Source organism: Pristiophorus japonicus, chromosome 6 (genome assembly GCF_044704955.1).
Source record: "Pristiophorus japonicus isolate sPriJap1 chromosome 6, sPriJap1.hap1, whole genome shotgun sequence".
NCBI lineage: Eukaryota > Metazoa > Chordata > Chondrichthyes > Pristiophoridae > Pristiophorus > Pristiophorus japonicus.
Genome location: NC_091982.1, coordinates 39,678,672 through 39,700,522, shown reverse-complemented (window position 1 = coordinate 39,700,522; position 21,851 = coordinate 39,678,672). Strand labels below are relative to the sequence as shown.

Genomic DNA, 21,851 nt, shown 5'->3' with positions numbered 1-21,851 from the left:
AGGCCTCCAGCCCATCAATCAGGCTGCTTGTGGGCAGGAAACCAACTTAAAGAAGCCCTGCAGGTAAATTCGGGAAACCTGTTCTTCATACAATTAGATTTTGGATAGTATGGGTAATATGATAAATACAAAATGCTCAGACCAGCCCCACTGTACCTAAGAGAATATCTAAGGCATAACAGAAATTTGTAACACTTGTATTTGAATTGAATGCCCTGGCTCCTCTCTCAGACACCCGAAGGTTGAATTTCCTTGGCTTCCTACTCCGCCGCTGTAACTTTGGAAAAAACCCTTTTACTCGGGTTCTGGGGCTATTGTGTATCAAAAGAAGCGGGGCCATTTTCAGTGAGGGAACCTAGGGGGAATAGTTCGGGTTGTTTGCGCCTCCCGTTAGCATGGGGCGCAAATGACATTTTGCCTGAATACGGCTCCAGCGAAATACCGTGGGAGTTTAGCGGTGGTGTTAACCGGTAGCGCCCTGCTCCCACCGGTACCAACCTGGGCCGCTGCTCCAGTGATGATGACGTCATCACCATGCGCGGTGACCCGTTTCGACCTGGAGCCAAAATTCGGTAGCGCCCTCCTGAAGCTGCCGCGGGCAATGTCTGCGCCAGCCTCGCGGGGCGTGTACCGTGCTGTAAGCCGCTCATGGGGGGGAATTAAAGGGGAGGTGCGGCAGTAAAAAATTCCTAAAAATGGCTAACCTTGATTGGCGGCCTTCTTGATTGTAGATCGCGGAGTCCGTGCTGCAATCTCGCAGCCCGGACTCCGTTTGTGTGCTGGGCTGCTGCCATGGCACCCCACTCCCTGGCGGTCCAGCGATGGCCCAGTTTACCACCTGCAGAGTCGGCAGCTTGGCCCTCCCCTTTAAGGGCAGGAGAGGGCCCTGTCTTTCCACCAGCGCTATGCGTCCCACCATGTAGCGCTGGAAACTTTGCATTCCTTTGCACCCCGGTCCCGCCCCCAACAGGAACTGCAACGCGAGATATTGTGCCACAGTTCCTGTCGGGGGGGTGGTAAGCCTGATATAGCTCACGGGGCGGGACTTCCAATGCTGAAAGAATGCTGTAATTTATTGCCTTCAGCAAAATGGTCATCGACCACGTCACACATTTGGTCTGGTTACATTGCTTTATTTAGATGGAAAAACCTGTCTGCTGAATTCCAGGTCATGGCATAAAAAGAAATGCTGTCAGATAATTGATGTAAGGACTTGCAATTAAACTGAGCTTGGAACAGCCAAAAGCAATTGGTTCTGTGTTTCTGCTCTCTGCTGATATTCATTGTTTGGTTCACATAATGATGGCTCCCAGCATTCCCTGAGGTGGTTTGTGCTCTTTATGATCTAACTCTGCTCCTATAACTTTGCTGTTTTTGCTGGGGATACTTGTTATATTTAATGAGGTACTGTCATCATGAAAAATTGCTACGTAGAATTTACAGCACAGAAACAGGCCCTTTGTCCCAACTGGTCTATGCCAGTGTTTACGTTCCACACAAGTCTCCTCCTAACCCTATCAGCATACCCTTCTATTCCTTTCCAGGTCATGTACTTATCTAACCTCCCCTTAAATGTATTTATGCTATTCACCTCAACCACTCCATGTGGTAGCATGGCCCACGTTATAACCACTCTCTAGGTAAAGAAGTGTCTCCTCAATTCTCTATTGGATTTCTGAGTGACCATGTTATAGTGACTCCTGCCAATGAACTGGAAGCTACCAGAAGCTGTGCAGAAGCATTCTGCTCATAACTGTCAGGTCCCAAATTTAATCATCAACATTCACCACAACAAACAGAGGATCTGAGAAGTGCTGAGGTACATCATTGATAAATTTTCATTAATGTTGCTGTGGCTGGGTTAACTTTACTAGGTTGGGTTAACGTTACTAGGTTGAGTTAATGTACTAGGTTGGGTTAACATTACTAGGTTGGGTTAATGTTACTAGGTTAATGTTACTAGGTTAAGTTAACGTTACTAGCTTGGGTTAATGTTATTAGGTTAATGTTACTAGGTTGAATTAACATTACTAGGTTGGGTTAATGTTACTAGGTTAATGTTACTAGGTTGGGTTACCGTTACTCGGTTGGATTACCATTACTAGGTTGGGTTAATGTTACTAGTGATGTTTCCAATTTAAGAACCGCTGTCTCGAAGATCAAACAATAACTTTCAAAAATAAACTCACAGTTTCAATGTTATTTAAAATTAACGGTTCTAACAGAATTCTCTAAATCCACTTCTTTATTCCTCATTTTGTGAAGTCCGGCGACAACAAACAAAAACCTACTGAATTGCGCATGCGCAACAATTCCGGTTCATTGGCAGCAGTCGCATCCATCTTATATTTATGACCTCCAGTTTTGGTCTCCCCCACAAGGAAATATCTTCTCTTTGTCTACCGTATCAAACCTATGTTTTACCACTGACATAATAGTAACTGGTATAAATTCCCAGGTTTATCATTTTCAATTTTTCTGTACAGGGGTCTAATATTTACCAGCCTCCAAGGTACAATGCCTGTTTCCAAAGAATTTTGGAAAAGTATCTGGTTAATACCTCTGACATTTCCTCAGCACCTATCCTCTCTATTCTGGAGTGAAGAACCACCCAGAACTAGTGACTCTATACTTCGATCCCTCAACAAAATAATCTCTAAACCCATTGCTTCTTCCTTGAATCCCTTCCACCGGTTTCCACCAACTTCTCATTCAACTCCACACACCTTCTCTAGATTAATCTGATGCTGACTGACCTCTGCGGATTTCCATATTTTCTGCTTACATGGCAAATTTCCTGTAATAATGTTTATGGTAAGTTAAAGGAAATATTGTTTTATGGTGACAGCCGCATTATACCTTGAATTAGACAATGTATGTGCTAAGATGCAGCTGTGCTTATGTGGCCTGTTACTTAAAGGATTCAAAACATAAAGGGCTAGAATTTAGTGAAAAACCGCCACCACTGGATTACTACCAAAAAAAACCGCTATGATTTTTTAATTAAGATCGGCGGAAAATTAATAAACACATTTTTTAAAATCCGCCGGGTGGGAAAAATCGGTGTTCCATGTGGATTTTCGGCGGAAACCGCGATCCTGGTCAAATTCAGTCATATTTTAGAAAATTTAGACCGAAGCTGCGATATGGGCCTAGTAAAAACCAAAAAATATTTTTCAAAAAAACAAAAAATAAAAATTCGGAAAACATTCACAGGACCCTTCTGCACTGAATCGCTAGGAAAGAATTTTAAAAAAAAACTTTAACTTACCTTTTTTCGCAGGGTTTCACACCTACTGCCGATCGAACTGGTGCTCTGGCTGGTTTCTCCTGGGTGTTTTTTTCTCCTCACCTTCAGGTCACCGCTACCACCAAACTTGGGGGGGCAGCGGTTTTTCCGGTGTTGCACGCCGGCAGTCTTCTCCCCAGTGGTATTTTGAAACCGCCGGCGATACACTTTCATCAGACTTGCAACGGGTGGTACTTCACCAAAAAACCCAGCGGAAGTGATGACCAAATTCCAGCCCAAAGAACCCAATTTTAAATAACTGAAAGTGGCTTTTAAAAACTGTGCCGGACCATTTACTAGTTATGCTGGTGTGCAGTAGTCAGTTTATTAGTGAATTTAAAGAAATATTTAAACGCTTTTAAAATGTGCCTATTGGTGTCCTTGCACCTAAAATAAAGCTTAATTTTAAGAGTCTTAATTTTAAGTGAGCACAATTAGTGGACACTCGCAACGTGATTAAGTCGATCTGGGTGGGTGGCCAGTTTGGTGGGCGAGAACAGCTTCGAGCGCGATCGTTTTTTAAACGAGTGTAAACAGAACCTGATTGTGTTGAATGTAATTTGCACTTAAAATTCCACGGTCCATTGCGCTGGTTTGGCCAATTTTGGGCAAATAGCGGAAACACCTGTCCCATATTTTCTTTCGCTTTGAATACTTTTAGGGGCCGAAATTGCCCTCCTCCCGAAACGGGGCGCACCTACCCTTCGTTAGGTGCTCCGTCCGCCTCAATAGTGGCGAACACTGGGCTACCAGGGAGGGTTTCGGCCGGGTCAGTGGCCTGGCACCCAAGAGGGGGTGCCAGGCTGCCTGTTGGTGGCCCAGCCGAACCCACAGGCATAATTGTCAACACGATCTGGCAGTCGGAGGATAATAAAAAAATAAAATGGAGTTGCTGGCAGTGCTACCTTCCCTTTAAGGGCGGCTGTGCCGCACAGCCACAAAAAGGGTACTGACAGAAAAAGCTGTCGGGGGCACTGACAAGTGTGGCGCAGCCGCTCCCGGGGGGCAATTTCCGAAAGGGGGTCTCCGCTGATCGGTAAGGGGTCAGCGCGTGCACAGCGCGGCGGGAAAGTGGGCAGGGTGGTCCTATAGACGGCTCCAAAACTAAAGGAGGGCAATATACAAAATGGCGGCCCCTCCGCGTTGACCGGGCGGTGATTCTTTACCGACCCATGGCCGCCTCTTGGAGGCGGTCACGGTCCTTATAGAAAGGGCCAATTTCGGCCCCTTGATGTTTTGCAATGTGACAGACTAAACTATGTACATTTTAGTGGATCTTCTGTGGCACTGCTCATACAAAAGTCAAAGGGCAAGAACATTCCACTGTATAACCTGCAATGTATTATTCTGCTGCTGTGTACATTACAACAATGACTATACTTCAACAAGTACTTGATTGGCTGTAAAGTACATTTGGGACATTCTGAGCATGTGAAAGGGGCTATAGAAATGCAAGTCTTCCTTTTCTTTCTCATGAACTGGATGGTTCAAGGCTTTTCTCTGCCAACTAGCTGATGAGTGATCAGTGATCGCTATTTGAGTAATATGAATAGACATAGAAGGCACCATTGAGTTAGTACTTTTAAAAAAACTTTTAAGCAGTGATGTTTTCTAAGGCTAAAACTGACAATTTACTCCTTTCTGACAAATTTAAAAGATACAGGGCAGAAATTGCCCACCATCCCAATAGGGTCACATCTAGTGTTTTCGAACAGTTCCGTCCGCCCCAATGCATGGGGAGGACAATCTGGAGAAATTCAGGTCTTGGTGCTTTTTTTCGGAGCAGGGCGGAAGTGGTCGCATCATCGGGGCAGAGAGGCTGTCACTACCGGGGCGGAAGCGTGGTGGAGTAGCCAACACTCATAGTCATCAGTGGCGTGCTGATGACATCATCGTGCTGGAGCGTCACAACGTTCCTCCCCTTCAGTTAAAAGGGAGGGCCACTGCAAATTTTGCAGACACTTTAGTAGCAAACACTGGGCCACCAGGCAGGGTTTCGGCCGGGCCAGCAGCCTGGTACGCAAGAGGGAGTGCCAGGCTGCCTGTTGGTGGCCCGGTTGAACCTGCAGCCATAATTGTTGGCCCAATAAAAAATAACATGGCATCGCAGCAACGCCACTTCCCCTTTAAGGGTGGCCATGCCGCCAAGCCACAGAGCGTGTACTGACAGCAAAAATGGTCGGTGACACCGACCGGCGGCAGCGCAATTCTGGGAAAGGGATAATTTCGGGAAGGGGTCGCCGCTGGTCGGTAAGGGGTTGGCGCGTGCACGCCGGGAAAACGGGTAGAGCAGTCCCCTGCATCACTCCAAACCTGAGGAAGGGCAATTTTTTAAATGCCGGCCCCTCCTCGGCGACCATTCTGCACTGACCTGTGGCTACTGCTTTCAGGTGGCCAGAGGCCTTATAGGAAGGGGTCATTTTGGCTCCACAGTGTTCTCTGCCTCAACTGTCTGAGGCAAAGCATTCCATCTAACAATCCTCTGCATAACATTTTTCTAACTGTTCTCCTCACAGTCACAATTCTGAATTGATGACCTCTTGTTATTGATTCTCCAACAAGAGGAAATAGTATTTCCCTATACACGCCATCAAAACCCTTCACAATTTTTAAAACCTATATTAGTAACGCCGTATAGCCGTCTCTGCTTCATATATTTTCATTTTATATTGTTTATAGTTAAATAACAAAATTGATGGCAATTCAGATCTCAAAGCAATACAATTAGCTGGTGTACCGGGATAAGAAATGGGTTCAACACCGCAATCCTTCTCCATTCACTAGGCAACCAATCCCAATATATCACTGCAGGGTGAGCTGATTCAAGGCAAATGCATAGGTACAGATGGAAAAATGAGAAGGAAGGTTATTTCAGGTTACTTTCAAGTAATTCTTGGTTGCTGGTTTTGGGAGTTGTTGCAGGCAGAAAAGCAGGTTGCATGCTGCCCAGGAATGGTGAAGGCAGAGAGAGAGCCAATCATCAGAAAAAGAACATTGTGAAAAATGATACGTGAATTTATGTTGACAAAAATAAATAAATAAATTAAGCCTAGGGTGGGGTTTCAGATACAAAGGTCGATTGGGATAGAACTGTGTTGGATGGAAGATTAAGTGTGACGAAATGCAGCAGGCAGTTCATTGGACCAGGTGGACATACGGCGAAAGATGCTGGGACTGAGACGGATCAGTGTGGAAACCATTCCTTGCAGCCAACCCTCGAGTTTCCAGCAACATCCAGCCTCCTGTCGAGGACATGGCTTCATCCAGGCTTCAAACCGGCTGACCAAGCCCCCAAACAACTTTCACTCAGGGACACATTCCAGCTGTAAACTTTATTAAAGGTTTACTAACTGTGTGTATGTGTGTGCGTGTGTATGTGTATTAAGACAGAAATCCAGTCTTACTTTGTGAAGGAGCTGGAAAGAAGTCCAACAAACGCCATTGCTGCACCGCTAGTTGCTGTCTTCCTGCATCCAAACCGGTCAGTGAAAATGCTGACTACTGGAGAACAAAAGAAAATCATCCCCATTGAGAGCGCACCTACCCAAGCTGCAAGGAAACAGGAAACAAGAAAATAGTTTGAATAGGTTGTAGAATTTAATCTCCCCTCCTACCATTTACCTCACTGTTCACTGGAAATGTTGCAAAGTGACATTCATTTCTGGCTGGCATGACAACAACAACAACAACTTGCACCTGTATAGTGCCACTAATGCATTAAAATCTTCCTACATGCTTCACAAAGGAATGGGGAAATGGATATGAAGAACGAATGAGAAGAATTGGGTGGGGTTGGGGGTGGCTGGCGAAGAGGGTGACCAAAGATGTGGTCAAGAGCTACATTTTAAGGATGTTTTTGAGGATGGGGAGAAATGTAGCGAAGTGGAGAGGAGTATGATGATTGGAGGCAATGGTGGAGCAAAGCCAGGAGTGGGACACAGAGTAGGCGGAGAGGGCGATATAATGCTGGGGAAGATTACAGAGGTTTAATAAACTAGGATGAGGATTTTGACATCGATGATTTGGGAATGTTGTCAAGGACAGAAGTGATGTGATAGGCGAGCAGAATTTAGTGCAGGCTAGATTATGTGTAAGGTGGATCTTAGGAGAAGAGAAAGGAAGGCGCTAGAGAAATCAAATCTGCAGGGGACGTGTAATTCAAACTCGCTCCAGATATTTTTTTCTAGTGTCCAATGCAAAAGTCCACTTCCATAGGCAACACTTGGTTCTCTGTGATCTTATAGAAAGAAATAAAGACTTGCATTTATATAGCACCTTTCATGACGACCAGATGTCCCAAAGCGCTTTACAGCCAATGAAGTACTTTTTGAAGTGTAGTCACTGTTGTAATGTGGGAAACACGGCAGTTAATTTATGCACAGCAAGCTCTGGTCCTTGAGCCTTAGCAATTCCACCAACAAAGCTCAGACAACTCGGTTTTATATGTGTTTTATTTGCTGCTTTGACCTGTTTGAATTTCATCGGCATGTAGGTTAAGGTAAACATCAATTTTAAACTCTGCTGGCTTCATGATATGCACCTCAGCGGCCCATGAAGCCAGTAGAGTTTAAAATCAATGTTTCCGATTAAATTCAAACAGGACAAAGCAGCAAGAGTACAAATATTGCGTTGTCAGGGCTTTGTTTGTGGGATTGCTAAGGCTCAAAGGGCCAGATCGTAACTAGCTCAAGAAATCAGAAAAAGCTTGCTGGTTTCAACTTCGGCGTTAAAATAAATCATCCTTTGGGGCATCCCATTGTAACAGCAACAGGTAGTCTTTGGGATGCAAGATCTTCCCGTCAGTTTAAAGTGCAGCAAAGCTCAGCTCCCATTTACAGCCTCGAAAACTGGAATATAGTGAAAGGGAATTTACTCCTGCATATCTGCTTCAGACCTTCCCTAAAGAAAGAGAAAGTAGGCATATATAACTAAATATTACCTTATACTTTTATGCTTAGAAAGTGAGATAAAATAGTTTGTTTCATCCCGCAGTGTTGAACCAAAGGACTACCAATATCTTGCTTTGGCACATTTAGGATTGGGTGATGGTCAAGCAGCCATAGTTCCAATTTTCCATATTAGATTCTGTAGCTTTAGTGGTTAAGAAAATATTCTTAGTAGGGGGCATTGGGGAATGGAGAGTAGAAAAAGGGCAGCTCCATTTTCTTTAAATTAGCTGAAAGTGTTTGCTGCAGAGGTTGGGCCTCATATCGAAGTGTAACAAGTTGGACAAAGGGGATATAAACAAATGACTTCAAAGCACACATTTACACCACAAAGAAATTCAATTCCTGAAATGTGAACAGGACCAACTGCACATTTTCCAAAATAACCGCATTGTCCATGTTCAACTTAGACTCTTGCATGAATTGTTCACTTCAATAATCCAGCGGGGGGCCCAAGCAAAGTGCTGTCTACAGAGCGTACAGCTTTTCACCAACTAATTGCACAAAGTGCTTCCAAGTTCTTTGAAAAACCCCAGTCTCAATAGGAATTTGATTATGTGTTTCTGAAGACTTCGTCAAAAGGCCAAGTAATAACCGGCTCTGGCTGTTTTTACTCTGCTAATGCAGTGGCTTTTCTCTTAATGTGGGGAACAAGTCCATTTTTGTGCAAAAGGTTAAAACTTTCCTTCTAACAGAGTTGCATCTGTTTCCACAGGCTTGCATTTTCCAGTTAAGACACCGCAGTCCCGAAACTTCTTCGGCTGTGATCCCAGTGGGAATTGCGCCCACCCGTGCCCTCCTGCGCTGAACCTGTCAAATCTTGCTGAGTCAAGGAAGGGCATCCGATTTACATGGGGCTGACAGGTGCTTTGCTACTACAGGTGTATCACCATGATGTGCGAGGATTCTTCATTGCAGTCAAGGCCACCTACAGGCCAAACACCCAAGGCCTTACCTCACTGCTGGCCAAGAACAGGGAAACACTCATCAAGGACACCGAGGCAGTCAGGGTCCGCTGGAAGGAGCACTTCGAAGATCTCCTCAGTCGAGACTTTGCCTTTGACTCGAGTGTTCTCGACGCCATCCCACAGCATGCTACCCACCACCACCACAGTGAGATCCCAACACTGCACGAGGTAGAAAAAGCCATAAGACAGCTTAAAAACAACAAGGCTATGGGTGTGGACGGAATCCCTGCTGAGGCATTGAAGTATGGCGGAAAGGCACTGCTGGCGCGAACACACAACCTCATCTCTCTCAGCTGGAGGGAGGAGAGCATGCCGGGAGATCTGAGATGCAGTAATCATGACCATCTTTAAAACATGGGACAAGTCCGACTGCGGCAACTACAGAAGAATCTCTCTGCTATCAGCCAGTGGGAAAGTCGTCGCTAGAGTCCTCCTCAACTGTCTTCTTCCTGTGGCCGAGGAGTTCCTCCAGAGTCACAGTGCGGATTTCGTCCCCTACGGGACACAACGGGACATGATTTTTGCAGCACAACAGCTACAGGAAAAATGCAGGGAACAGCGCCAGTCCTTATACATGGCCTTCTTCAATCTTACAAAGGTCTTTGACACTGTCAACCGCGAGGGTCTATGGAGCGTCCTCCTCCGTTTCGGATGCCCCCAAAAGTTCGTCACCATCCTCCACCTGCTGCACGATGACATGCAAGTCGTGATCCTTACCAACGGATCCATCACAGACCCAATCTACGGCCGGACCAGGGTCAAACAGGGCTGTGTCTTTGCCCCAAGCTCTTCTCAATCTTTCTCGCCGCCATGTTCCACTTCACAGTCAAAAAGCTCCCCGCTGGAGTGGAACTAAACTACAGAACCAGTGGGAACCTGTTCAACATGCGCCATCTCCAGGCCAGGTCCAAGACCACCCCAACCTCTGTTGTCGAGCTATAGTATGCGGACGACGCCTGCGTCTGCGCACATACAGAGGCTGAACTCCAGGACATAGTCGACGTATTTACTGAGGCGTACGAAAGTATGGGCCTTACGCTAAACATCCGTAAGACAAAGGTCGTCCACCAGCCTTACCTCACCGCACAGCACTCCCCCCCCGTCCCCCTCCACCCCAATCTGTTGTGTATCTGTAAAGCATGCACTCCCATATTCTGCCACCAGGGAGCGCATCCCCTGAAGTCCCAAGGGATCCCAGCATCCCTTGGGAGCACTGTAGAAAAGCCGGCCCCTAAGGCCTATTCATCACTCTAGAGTGTCTTAATAAAGACTGAGGTCACTGTTACTTTAACCTCCCTGTGTGCAGTCTCATCTGTGTTAGGAACACAATAACTGGCGGCGAGTATACGAATCCAACGCAAAGATGCAGCAAACTGTGGGCATCCTGGAGAAGTTCTCGGAGGGTGAGGACTGGGAAGCCTATATTGAACGGCTAGACCAGTACTTTGTAGCCAATGAGTTGGATGGAGAAGGAAGCGTTGCAAAAAGGAGAGCGGTCCTCCTCATGGTCTGCGGGGCACCGACCTACAGCGTCATGAAGAATCTTCTGGCTCTGGTAAAATCCATAGATAAGTCGTATGACGAGCTGTGTACACTGGTTTGGGAGCATCTTAACCTGAGGGAGAGCGTGCTGATGGCGAGGTATCGGTTCTACACGTGCCAGGGATCTGAAGGTCAGGAAGTGGCAAGCTACATCGCCGAGCTAAGGTGACTTGCAGGACAATGTGAGTTTGATGGCTACCTGGAGTAGATGCTCAGAGACTTTTTTCTACTGGGCATGGGCCACGAAACCATCCGACGAAAACTTTTGACTGCAGAGACACCGACCCTCAAAAAGGCTATTGCGATAGCATAGGCGTTTATGTCCACCAGTGACAACACCAAACAAATCTCTCAGCACACAAATGCTAGCAATGTTCATCAATTAACTGGAACTGTGTTTGCGAGCAGAAACGTACAGGGCAGAAACCACGAGTCTGCAACTGCCAGCAGGCCTCAGGTGACCCACATGACTCAGAGTCCGCAACAAAGGAGGCTTTGGCATTGTGGAGGCTTCCATTCAGCCTATTCATGTCGCTTCAAAGGGTATGTTTGCAAGAGCTGTGGAACAATGCGGCACCTCCAACGAGCTTGCAGATGAGCTGCAAGCTCTGCAAAACCTGCTAACCACCATATGGCAGAGAAAGATCGGTCCATGGTGGATCAAAGCAATTTCGAGCCTCAGAGAGAGGAGGCAGATGCTGAAGTACACGGGGTGTACACATTTTTGACGAAATGTCCACCTATAAATCTATATGTAAAATTGAATGGCTTACCCGTAGCCATGGAACTGGACACTGGCGCAAGCCAATCCATCATGAGTAAAAAGATGTTTGAGAGATTGTGGTGCAACAAGGCACTCAGACCAGCCCTGAGCCCCATCCACACGAAACTGAGAACGTACATCAAAGAGCTCATCACTGCGCCATGGTCAAGGGCACCTATGAGGAAACGGTGCACAAACTGCCACTCTGGATTGTCCCGGGCGATGGCCCCACACTACTTGGAAGGAGCTGGCTGGGCAAAATCCACTGGAACTGGGATGACATCCAAGCGCTATCACATGTCGATGAGGCCTCATGTACCCAGGTTCTTAACAAATTTCCTTCCCTTTTTGAGCCAGGCATTGGAAACTTTTCCGGGGCGAAGGTGCGGATCCACTTGGTCCCAGAGGCACGACCCATTCACCACAAGGTGCGAGCAGTACCTCACATGATGAGGGAGAGAGTGGAAATCGAGCTGGACAGGCTGCAACACGAGGGCATCATCTCCCCAGTGGAATTCAGCGAGTGGGCCAGCCCGATTGTTCCAGTACTCAAAAGTGATAGCATGGTCAGGATTTACAGCGATTATAAAGTAACTATTAATTGTTTCTCGCTACAGGACCAATACCCGCTACCTAAGGCAGACGACCTATTTGCGATGCTGGCAGGAGGCAAGATGTTCACCAAGCTCAACCTGACTTCGGCCTACATGACGCAGGAGCTGGAAGAATCTTCGAAGGGCCTCACCTGCATCAACACGCACAAGGGACTGTTCATCTACAACAAATGCCCGTTTGGAATTAGGTCGGCTGCAGCGATCTTCCAGAGAAACATGGAGAGCCTACTCAATGCGGTACCACGCACGATGGTTTTTCAGGATGACATATTGGTCACGGGTCGGAACACCGTCGAGCACCTACAAAACCTGGAGGAGGTCCTCCAGCGACTGGATCGCGTAGGGCTGCGGCTGAAGAGGTCGAAATGCGTCTTCATGGCAACAGAAGTGGAGTTTTTGGGGAGAGAGATCGCGGTGGACGGCATTTGGCCCACAGACGCCAAGATAGAGGCTATCAGGAATGCGCCCAGGCCACAGAAAGTCACGGAGCTGCGGTCGTTCCTGGGACTCCTCAACTATTTTGCTAACTTCCTAACGGGGTCAAGCACCCTCTTAGAGCCCCTACATGTGTTATTGCGTAAAGGTGAGAACTGGGTATGGGGAGAAAACAAAATAATTGCTTTTGAGAAAGCCAGAAACATTTTATGCTCCAACAAGCTGCTTGTATTGTATAACCCGTGTAAAAGGCTTGTGCTAGCATGTGATGCACCATCGTACGGAGTCGGCTGTGTATTACAACAAGCTAACGTTGTGGGGAAGTTGCAACCTATCGCCTATACCTCCAGGAGCTTGTCTAAGGCCAAGAGGGCCGACAGCATGATTGAGAAAGAGGCATTAGCATGTGTGTTCGGGGTAAAGAAAATGCATCAGTACCTGTTTGGCCTCAAATTTGAGCTGGAAACCGATCACAAGCCCCTCATATCCCTGTTCGCTGAAAACAAGCGGATAAATACTAATGCCTCAGCCCACATACAAAGGTGGGCACTCGCGCTATCAGCATATAACTAGACCATCCACCTCAGGCCAGGCACCGAGAACTGTGCGCATGCTCTCAGGCGGCTACCATTGCCCACCACGGGGGTGAAAATGGCGCAGCCTGCAAACTTGTTGATGGTGGCACAGCCCGCAGACTTGTTGATGGTCATGGAAGCGTTTGAAAATGATAAATCACCTGTCACGGCCCGCCAGATTCGGACTTGGACCAGCTAAGATCCTCTGCTGTCCCTAGTAAAAAACTGTGTACTGCATGGGAGCTGGGCCAGCATCCCCGTTGAAATGCAAGAGCTAATCAAGCCATTCCAGCGGCGAAAGGACGAGCTGTCCATTCAGGCAGACTGCCTGTTGTGAGGTAACCGCGTAGTGCTACCAAAAAAGGGCAGGGAGACGTTCATCTCGGATCTCCACAGCACACACCTGGGTATAGTAATGATGAAAGCGATAGCCAGATCCCACGTGTGGTGGCCCGGTATCGACTCTGACTTAAGAGTCCTGTGTACGGCAATGCAGCGTGTGTGCTCAGTTGAGCAACGCGCCCAGAGAGGCACCCTAAGTTTGTGGTCCTGGCCCTCCAAATGATGGTCGAGGATCCATGTCGACTATGTGGGCCCGTTTCTCGTTAAAATGTTCCTGGTGGTGGTGGATGCTTTTTCAAAATGGATTGAATGTGAAATAATGTCGGGAAGCACCACCACTGCCACCATTGAAAACCTGAGGGCCATGTTTGCCACCCACGGCCTGCCTGACATACTGGTCAGTGGCAACGGGCCATGTTTCACCAGTGCCGAATTATAAGAACTCATGACCTGCAATGGGATCAAACATGTCACTTCGGCCCTGTTTAAACCAGCCTCCAATGCGCAGGCAGAGCGGGCAGTACAAACAATCTAACAGAGCCTTAAATGAGTCACAGAAGGCTCATTCCAAACCCGCCTGTCCCGAGTACTGCTCAGCTACCGCACGTGACCCCACTCGCTCACAGGGGTGCCCCCGGCTGAGCTACTCATGAAAAGGACACTTAAAACCAGACTCTCGCTGGTTCACCCCAACCTGCATGATCAGGTAGAGAGCAGGCGGCAGCAACAAAATGTAAACGATTGTCGCACCACTGTGTCACGGGAAATTGATCTGAATGACCCTGTATATGTGCTAAACTATGGACATGGTCTCAAGTGGATCGCAGGCACAGTGATAGCTAAAGAAGGGAGTAGGGTGTTTGTAGTCAAACTAGACAATGGACAAATTTGCAGAAAGCACCTGGACCAAACGAGGCTGCGGTTCACAGACTGCCCTGAACAATCACAGCAGACACCACCTTTTTCAAGCCCACAACACACACCCAAAGGATCAACGACACCACTCCGAACCAGGAAATTGAACCCATCACGCCCAACAGCCCAGGCTCGCCCAGCAACCCTGCAGGGGCAACAATACTGCCAGCCCAGCGAGGGCACAACCAACACACCAGAACAGACATTTATATCGAGGCGGTCCATCAGGGAAAGAAAGGCTCCCGACTGCCTCACCTTGTAAATAGTTTTCACTTTGATTTTGCGGGGGGGGGGGGGGGGGGCGCGAGGGCCGGGGGGGTGATGTTGTGTATCTGTAAAGCATGCACTCCCATATTCCGCTACCAGGGAGCGCATCCCCTGAAGCCTCAAGGGATCCCAGCATCCCTTGGGAGCACTGTATATAAGCTAGCCCCCTAAGGCCTGTTCCTCACTCTGGAGTGTCTTAATAAAGACTAAGGTCACTGTTACTTTAACCTCCCTGTGTGCAGTCTCATCTGTGTTCGGAACACAATACCACCCAGTCATCAAGATCCATGGTGCGGCCCTGGACACCGTGGACCACTTCCCATATCTCAGGAGCCTCCTATCAACAAGAGCAGGCATCGACGATGGGATCCAATACCACCTCCAGTGCGCCAGTGCAGCCTTTGGCTGCCTGAGGAAATGAGTGTTTGAAGACCAGGCCCTCAAAACTGCCACCAAGCTCAGAGTCTACAGGGCTGTAGTAATACCTGCCCTCCTGTATGGCTCAGAGACATGGACCATTTACAGCAGACGCCTCAAGTTGCTGGAGAAATATCACCAACGATGTCTCCGCAAATCCCCTGAGAGGACAGGCGCACCAATATCAGCGTCCTCGTCCAGGCTAACATCCCCAGCATTTTGAAGCACTGACCACACTCGATCAGCTCTGCTGGGCAGGCCACATAGTTCGCATGCCAGACACGAGATTCCCAAAGCAAGTGCTCTACTCGGAGCTCCTTCGCAGCAAACGAACCAAAGGTGGGCAGCGGAAACGCTACAAGGACACCTCATAGCCTCCCTGATAAAGTGCGACATCCACACTGACACCTGGGAGTCCCTGGCCCAAGACCGCCCTAAGTGGAGGAAGTGCATCCGAGAGGGCGTTCAGCACCTCGAGTCTCAACGCCGAGAGCATGCAGAAATCAAGCCCAGGCAGCGGAAAGAGCGTGCGGCAAACCCGTCCCACCCTCCCCTTCCCTCAACGACTATCTATCCCACCTGTGACAGATTCTGTGGTTCTGTTCAGCCAGCGAAGAACTCACTTCAGTAGTGGAAGAAAGTTTTCCTTGATTCCGAGGGACTGCTTATGATGATGATGCATCTCTGGTGCCTACCTGAGCCATCAGCTCGAAATTCTGGCACTTGCCCGTTTCTGTACCTAATGATGCTCACTTTTCATTTCTTGCACAGTGCACTATGCACACCCACTGTACAGAAGACCCCACTCTCCTTGTGCATTATTTTAAAAGAGCACTGGTTGTACCTGAAGTACATCCCAGTCCCAGCTATAGATTGTAATCTGTATTCTGTGTACCTAGTTTTTTTATCATTTAAATGTGCTCTCCATATCTTTCTGTACATGCCTGTGTGGGATTGCGGGAATCAGTTAAAGCAGCCTTTATCCTGAAATGACCCAAATGGAATGCAGTCACAGGATGATTATTGAAGCAAGAAGCTAATTTGTTCTAGTTAAAAGTTAACAGAAAATTAAATGCTTGTTTTTATCTTTTTAAAAGGCAATGTACAACTGAGCAAGAATTTCAGCACTTTGAGAAACAATGGATTTTTTAGAAACACATTTAAAAGAAAATTAACAAGGAAGCTCTCCATCAGAAACAATAATACCCAGCTGAAGAGCTCTCCAGAACTAGATTTAATATATGGGCTATACACATCTTATTCAACAACAACTTGTATTTATATAGTGCCTTACACGACCACCGGATGTCTCAAAGTGCTTTACAACCAATGAAGTACTATTGCGTTTTTAACGTAGTAAACAATCCCAAAACCACTTCACAAGTACGTTATGAATCAAAATTTGACACCAAGCCACAAAGAAATATTAGGGCAGATGATCAAAAGCTTGGTCAAAGAGGTAGGTTTTAAGGAGCGGCTTAAAAGGAGGGAGGAGAGGTGGAGAGGAGGAGAGGTGGAGAGGAGGAGAGGTGGAGGCAGGGAATTCCAGAGCCTTGGCAGCTGAGGGCATGGCCATCAATAGTGCAGCGATTGAATTCGGGATCAACTCGAGTAGTTCTGAATATTATTTTTTCCCCTTTCCTGAAGGAAGTAGCTATACAGTTCTTCATATGCAATCCTTGGCCGTTTGTGTTGGCTGGCTTTTTTTAACCAAGGGGAGAGAAGAGGATCACAGCCAAGCCTGATCTTGCCCTCACCCAAAGGTCCATTGCCCCAACTGAGATCAGCAAATTCAAGGATACACCAATGATGTAACATGGGATCTTTCGAGTCTTTATAACTCACTGCTATACATATACTCACTGAACCAACAAATTCACTGAAAAGCCAATAAGGAACATATGTGATGGCTTAATTTCACTGTCATTTGCTTCACTAGAACTTTCAAACCCTAATAATCACTTGGGGATTGTACATGTATCTGTTTTTAAATTGAGGAACCAAGGCAAAGGACCAAGGCCGATAATGCAGGGCATCACTAAGGTTAAAAGAGATGAGGTAGTTATTAGTTGAGACCAAGCTTGGGTTTTCAAAATATGAAGATCAGAGAATCAGGGAGGTAAGGAGCTTTAGAGTTTTTAAGTCCTGGGGAAAATGAGTTATAGTAGGAGGCTGTGCGTTGTCTTAATTTCAACACAATGGAAATGTAGGAAGGACAAGCGTGTAGGTTGGCATACTTGGAACATAGAAGGAACAGGAGGGGTAACTATAGACCAATACTGACTGTAGTAGAGGGAAAGAAAGATTTTGTGAGAGAGAGAGGTTGAAGACCAGAGGTGAGACAGCGATTGCCTATCAGACGTCAAATTTTGTCTTGTGTCCTGGTCAGGAATGCAACAGAGATTATTAGAGTCTCCCTAGATATAGGAAAAGTATTTCAAACCTTGAACAAGCTCGAGCTTTTTAGAGAGGTGAAAATAAGTGTTTTACACAAAAAAGTTAACTAGGTTTGCAGGCAGCGTTAGCCATGGCAATGTGACAGTTCCATTTGAGACCAGAGGAAATTGTGATACCAAGAAATGGAGTAACGATAAGCCATGAGGTGGTAGGAGTTGGGTCGACTTGTAAGAAACATGAAGGAACTGAGTATTGGAAAAACTGAAAGAAATAGAACTGTCATCACCCCTTCGAAGGGCATAAAGGGGATTAAGATATAATAATTTGACTACGATACTTTTGTGCTAAATCAAGATTATAATGATAATGCAAGTATGTTGTATGCCAGACTATTGAACAGAGTGATGCAACTAAAGCATGGTTACAATAGTTAGGTACTTTAAGTAGCTCAAGGCCTCCGACTATTGACACATGAGCTCACTAACTAGAACCAGAGTACAAACTCAAAAACACAGTCTAAGAATGCAGGTCTTAATAATTAATGTCCACAGTCTAGCCAAGGTGTTTACATTCGATTTTCTTTTCAGGTCAAATATTAGTTAAAACACAGCACAAAATATAATCTTAAGAAATGGTTTCAAGTACAGATTGAGCCTCTCTTATCCGGCACCCTCGGGACCTGGCCTGTGCTGGATAAGAGGATTTGCCGGACGACGGGAGGTCAGCATTTCGGGCCCAGCTTGGGTCGGCCCAGAGGCAGCGGGGAGAGGAGGAGCTGTGGCAAGAGGCTGGGCAACTTCTACGGCTTCTTCGCGTCGCCTGACTACTTCCGCCCGCAGCACCGCTGGGTGGTGGACATGCAGGACAGCCGGCGTATCATGCTGCAGCTCGGCCTGCAGCGGGGCTACTGCGACAGGGTGCGTGTGCACGGCAGGGCGGCCCAGGAGCACGGCAGGCTGCTGCAGACCCTGTCCTTCCACAACAACCGGTGTCCCGTAACCGTCCGACCAGAAGAACTGCTTCTCCTGCCAGCCAGGGAACTTCCATGGCATCTTCGAGCAGTGGCGGTGCAACGGGCAGGAGGATTGCCAGGATGAAGCTGGGACCGAAATGCAGCTGGCCTCAGGATGCAGCACGCCGACCCGGCCTCAGAGGGAGCACCGGAGGCGGCGGGGAGGGGAGGAGCGGCCAGCCTCCAGGACACAGCCTCCAGGAATGATGCCGGACAAGGGAGGTAGCCGGATAAAAGAGTACAAGAGAGGTTCAACCTGTACTTCCTTATGTGATACAATTACATCAAAGGTGCCATGGGGCAGATTCATGCATGGGCCTACGAGACCTGTAACCAGTGGCCCCAGTCAAATATGGGGTTCCCAGTAAAACTCATCATATCACAGAAAAGTTGTATACATTCACTAGATCAAAATATTCTCGTATTTAAAAATACTGTCAGAAGGGGGTGAGGTAAACCTTGGGGTGGAAATTCAGTCGCGCCTCTGTTGTGGCGTTAATCCAGACGGAGCGGTAAATTTTGCGCCAGGAAATAGTTTGTGTCGCCAGCTGCAAAATTCACCAGCTAGGCCCCGAGTGTGCAGTGGTGCGCTAAGGGAGGCGTTCCACACCTCTTTTAGGGCGCTAGGCTGGCTGAGCAACTGAAAATCCCGAGCTAAACAGCCGGCCTCTGAGCGCTCTAAGAGAGGCTTCCATGGAAAATAAAAATCTGAAAAACAAACGCCAAAAATATTTCCAATACATTACTGAGGCCATATCACCATAAATTCCAAAAATAAAAAAATAAAAGACAATCATACTTACCTCAGATAGACATTCCTTCTCTCACTGTGACCAGTACAGCTCGGACCACCCACTTTCACAGGCGGTCCCACTAGGGCACGCTATGGATCGGGCACGAAACAAATATCGAGACACACTGGCTCACCTCTCTAGGGTGGTACTGCTCCGGCCCCCGCAAATCCAGCACCAAATATCCTGGCGGAGTGCTAGAAGCTGGCCGCTCGCCCGGAAATGCTTTCCGCCGCCATTACCGCCCCTCCAGAGGCAGCAACAAACCCAAAATTCAGCCCCCTGTGTTTTAATGGCTTGGGAGAGGGGCTTGTGCTGGGGTTGTGGAGGACTTTGAATGTTTGGTGCCCAGGGTCCCGAGAATTCTTAATTCATCTCCGAAGCTGCCCAACCTTCTCAGATATCCAAAGCCATTCGACCAAATCTATATTCTGGATTGATGAGGAAGTTACGAAATCAGACATCCCAGTTGGTACAAATTCATTTATATAGTCTGTCACCCTAAAAGGGTCAATAAAATGCATCACAGAAGAATTCCTGGGGCAAACATGAACAAACTGCAATTGCAGTCTGAAGGAGTAGATAAATGAAGAGAAACTGGACATTTCAAATGTTCACAACTGCAAGAATCAATTACTCAGAGCTCCCAATACAATGTCAGGAAGGTGCATCATTCAGAAGTGATATTGGAAGTGATATCACAATCCCCTTTTGCACTCATTACCCAATGATTTTCCACCCAGTAATACTAAGTGAGGGTCAATCACAGACTGGTGAGCACAAGGGGAACCTCTATCCCATTGTCTTTTGCACAAACTGAATATAAAGTTAAAAATATATTAATTGTAGAATTACTGTTAACCTCTCCCCGTAAAGCACCCAGAGCTAATTTTTACACGAGCCTCCTTGATAAAATGCAACATCCCCACTGACACCTGGGAATCCCTGGCTAAAGACCGCCCTAAGTGGAGGAAGAGCATCTGGGAGGGTGCTGAGCACCTCGAGTCACGTCGCCGGGAGCATGCAGAAACCAAGCGCAGGCAGTGGAAGGAGCATGCGGCAAACCAGACTCCCCATCCACCCTTTCCTCCAACGACTGTCTGTCCCATCTGTGACAGAGACTGTAATTCCCGTATTGGACTGTTCAGTCACCTGAGAACTCATTTTTAGAGTGGAAGCAAGTCTTCCTCGATTTCGAGGGACTGCCTATGATGATGATAAACACAAGTTGCTGTCGTGTTCTGTTATGCGATCAGTTGATCTCTTTACAATGATCTGGTTAGGAGTAAAATTGAAAGTTATAAGAATAAGTTTAGATAAATGATCAAATACCCCATGAATGCAATGGTTCCTATGCTGCTGTGACCATGGAAATCAACTGTGCAATATAACTGACCAGACTTAAGTAATGGAGGTTTTAGTGTGGATGTTTTCTTTGATTGTCTTTGGAGATTATGGAGAAATTTCGCAGAACTGTTTCAGCACCTATCCAAGAGATAATAAAAACTGGGAGAACTCAGATGAGGGTTTGAGGGGAGGGGAAAGGAAGAGAGGTTGGCTGGTGATAATCTAAACCCAATTTTGTGCAAACATCAAAAAGGTGAAGGGTGTCAATCAAGTGTTGATCCAACTTATGCAATGCCATCCCAGGGCTTGCGTGGAAAGTACAAGGTCCTAAAGAAAGTTAAACTTTTACTCAGGACGCACTGCCTGGTTAGACATAATAATATCGTATGTTTTCAGTTTACAATCATTACTTTACCAGAACAATTTGTTCTGTACATCCTTTACAGCAGACTGTGTGAAGCAGCATGTGCTATAGCTTATTTTCTAACTCTTTTGAGTCTTTGGTTCAATTCAAAAACATTTTGAAAGAATAAAAATGTAGATTTAAAACAATTCTGATTGTTTTCACAATTCTGTAGGTTTTTTTGCCATATATCAGAATCAAAACAACGTTGTTGTAATTAAACTGCCGAAACAAATTAGGTTTCCTCATTTTAGCCTCAGAAAGGAAAGAAATTATCTACTGTATCTGATTGTTGAACAACAAGGTTTGAGCTGAATAGTATTAAACACAGACACACACACTAATTATTTATTTACTCCCAAAACTGCAGATCAGATATGATTTAATTGAATGGCAGAAGAAGCTTGAAGGAATGATTGGCCTACTCTTGTTCCTCATCATCATCATAGGCAGTCCCTCGGAATCTTAAAATGAGTCCTTAGGTGGCTGAACAGTCCAATACGAGAACCACAGTCCCTGTCACAGGTGGGGCAGGTAGGCGTTGAGGGAAGGGGTGGGTGGGACAGGTGTGCCGCACGCTCTTTCTGCTGTCTGCGCTTGCTTTCTGCATGCTCTCGGCGATGAGATTCGAGGTGCTCAGCGCCCTCCTGGATGCACTTCCTTCACTTAGGGCGGTCTTTGGCCAGGGACTCCAAGGTGTCAGTGGGGATGTCGCACTTTTTCAAGGAGGCTTTGAGGGTGTCCTTGTAACATTTCCTCTGCCCAACTTTGGCTCGTTTGCCGTGAAGGAGTTCCAAGTAGAGCGCTTACTTTGGGAGTCTCGTGTCT

The 21,851-nt window shown here is 46.9% G+C and overlaps 1 protein-coding gene across 1 annotated transcript in view; it reads right to left on the bottom strand.

The window, feature by feature from the left end:
• Nucleotides 1–21,851, bottom strand: part of LOC139266100 (monocarboxylate transporter 8-like) — a gene marked incomplete at its 5' end in the record, with an annotated part of 123,844 nt that overhangs the window by 56,737 nt on the left and 45,256 nt on the right. The window contains one exon of the mRNA XM_070883947.1: nucleotides 6,694–6,838. Within this exon, the coding sequence (XP_070740048.1) occupies nucleotides 6,694–6,838 (145 nt within the window). The remainder of the gene's footprint in view (nucleotides 1–6,693; nucleotides 6,839–21,851) is intronic.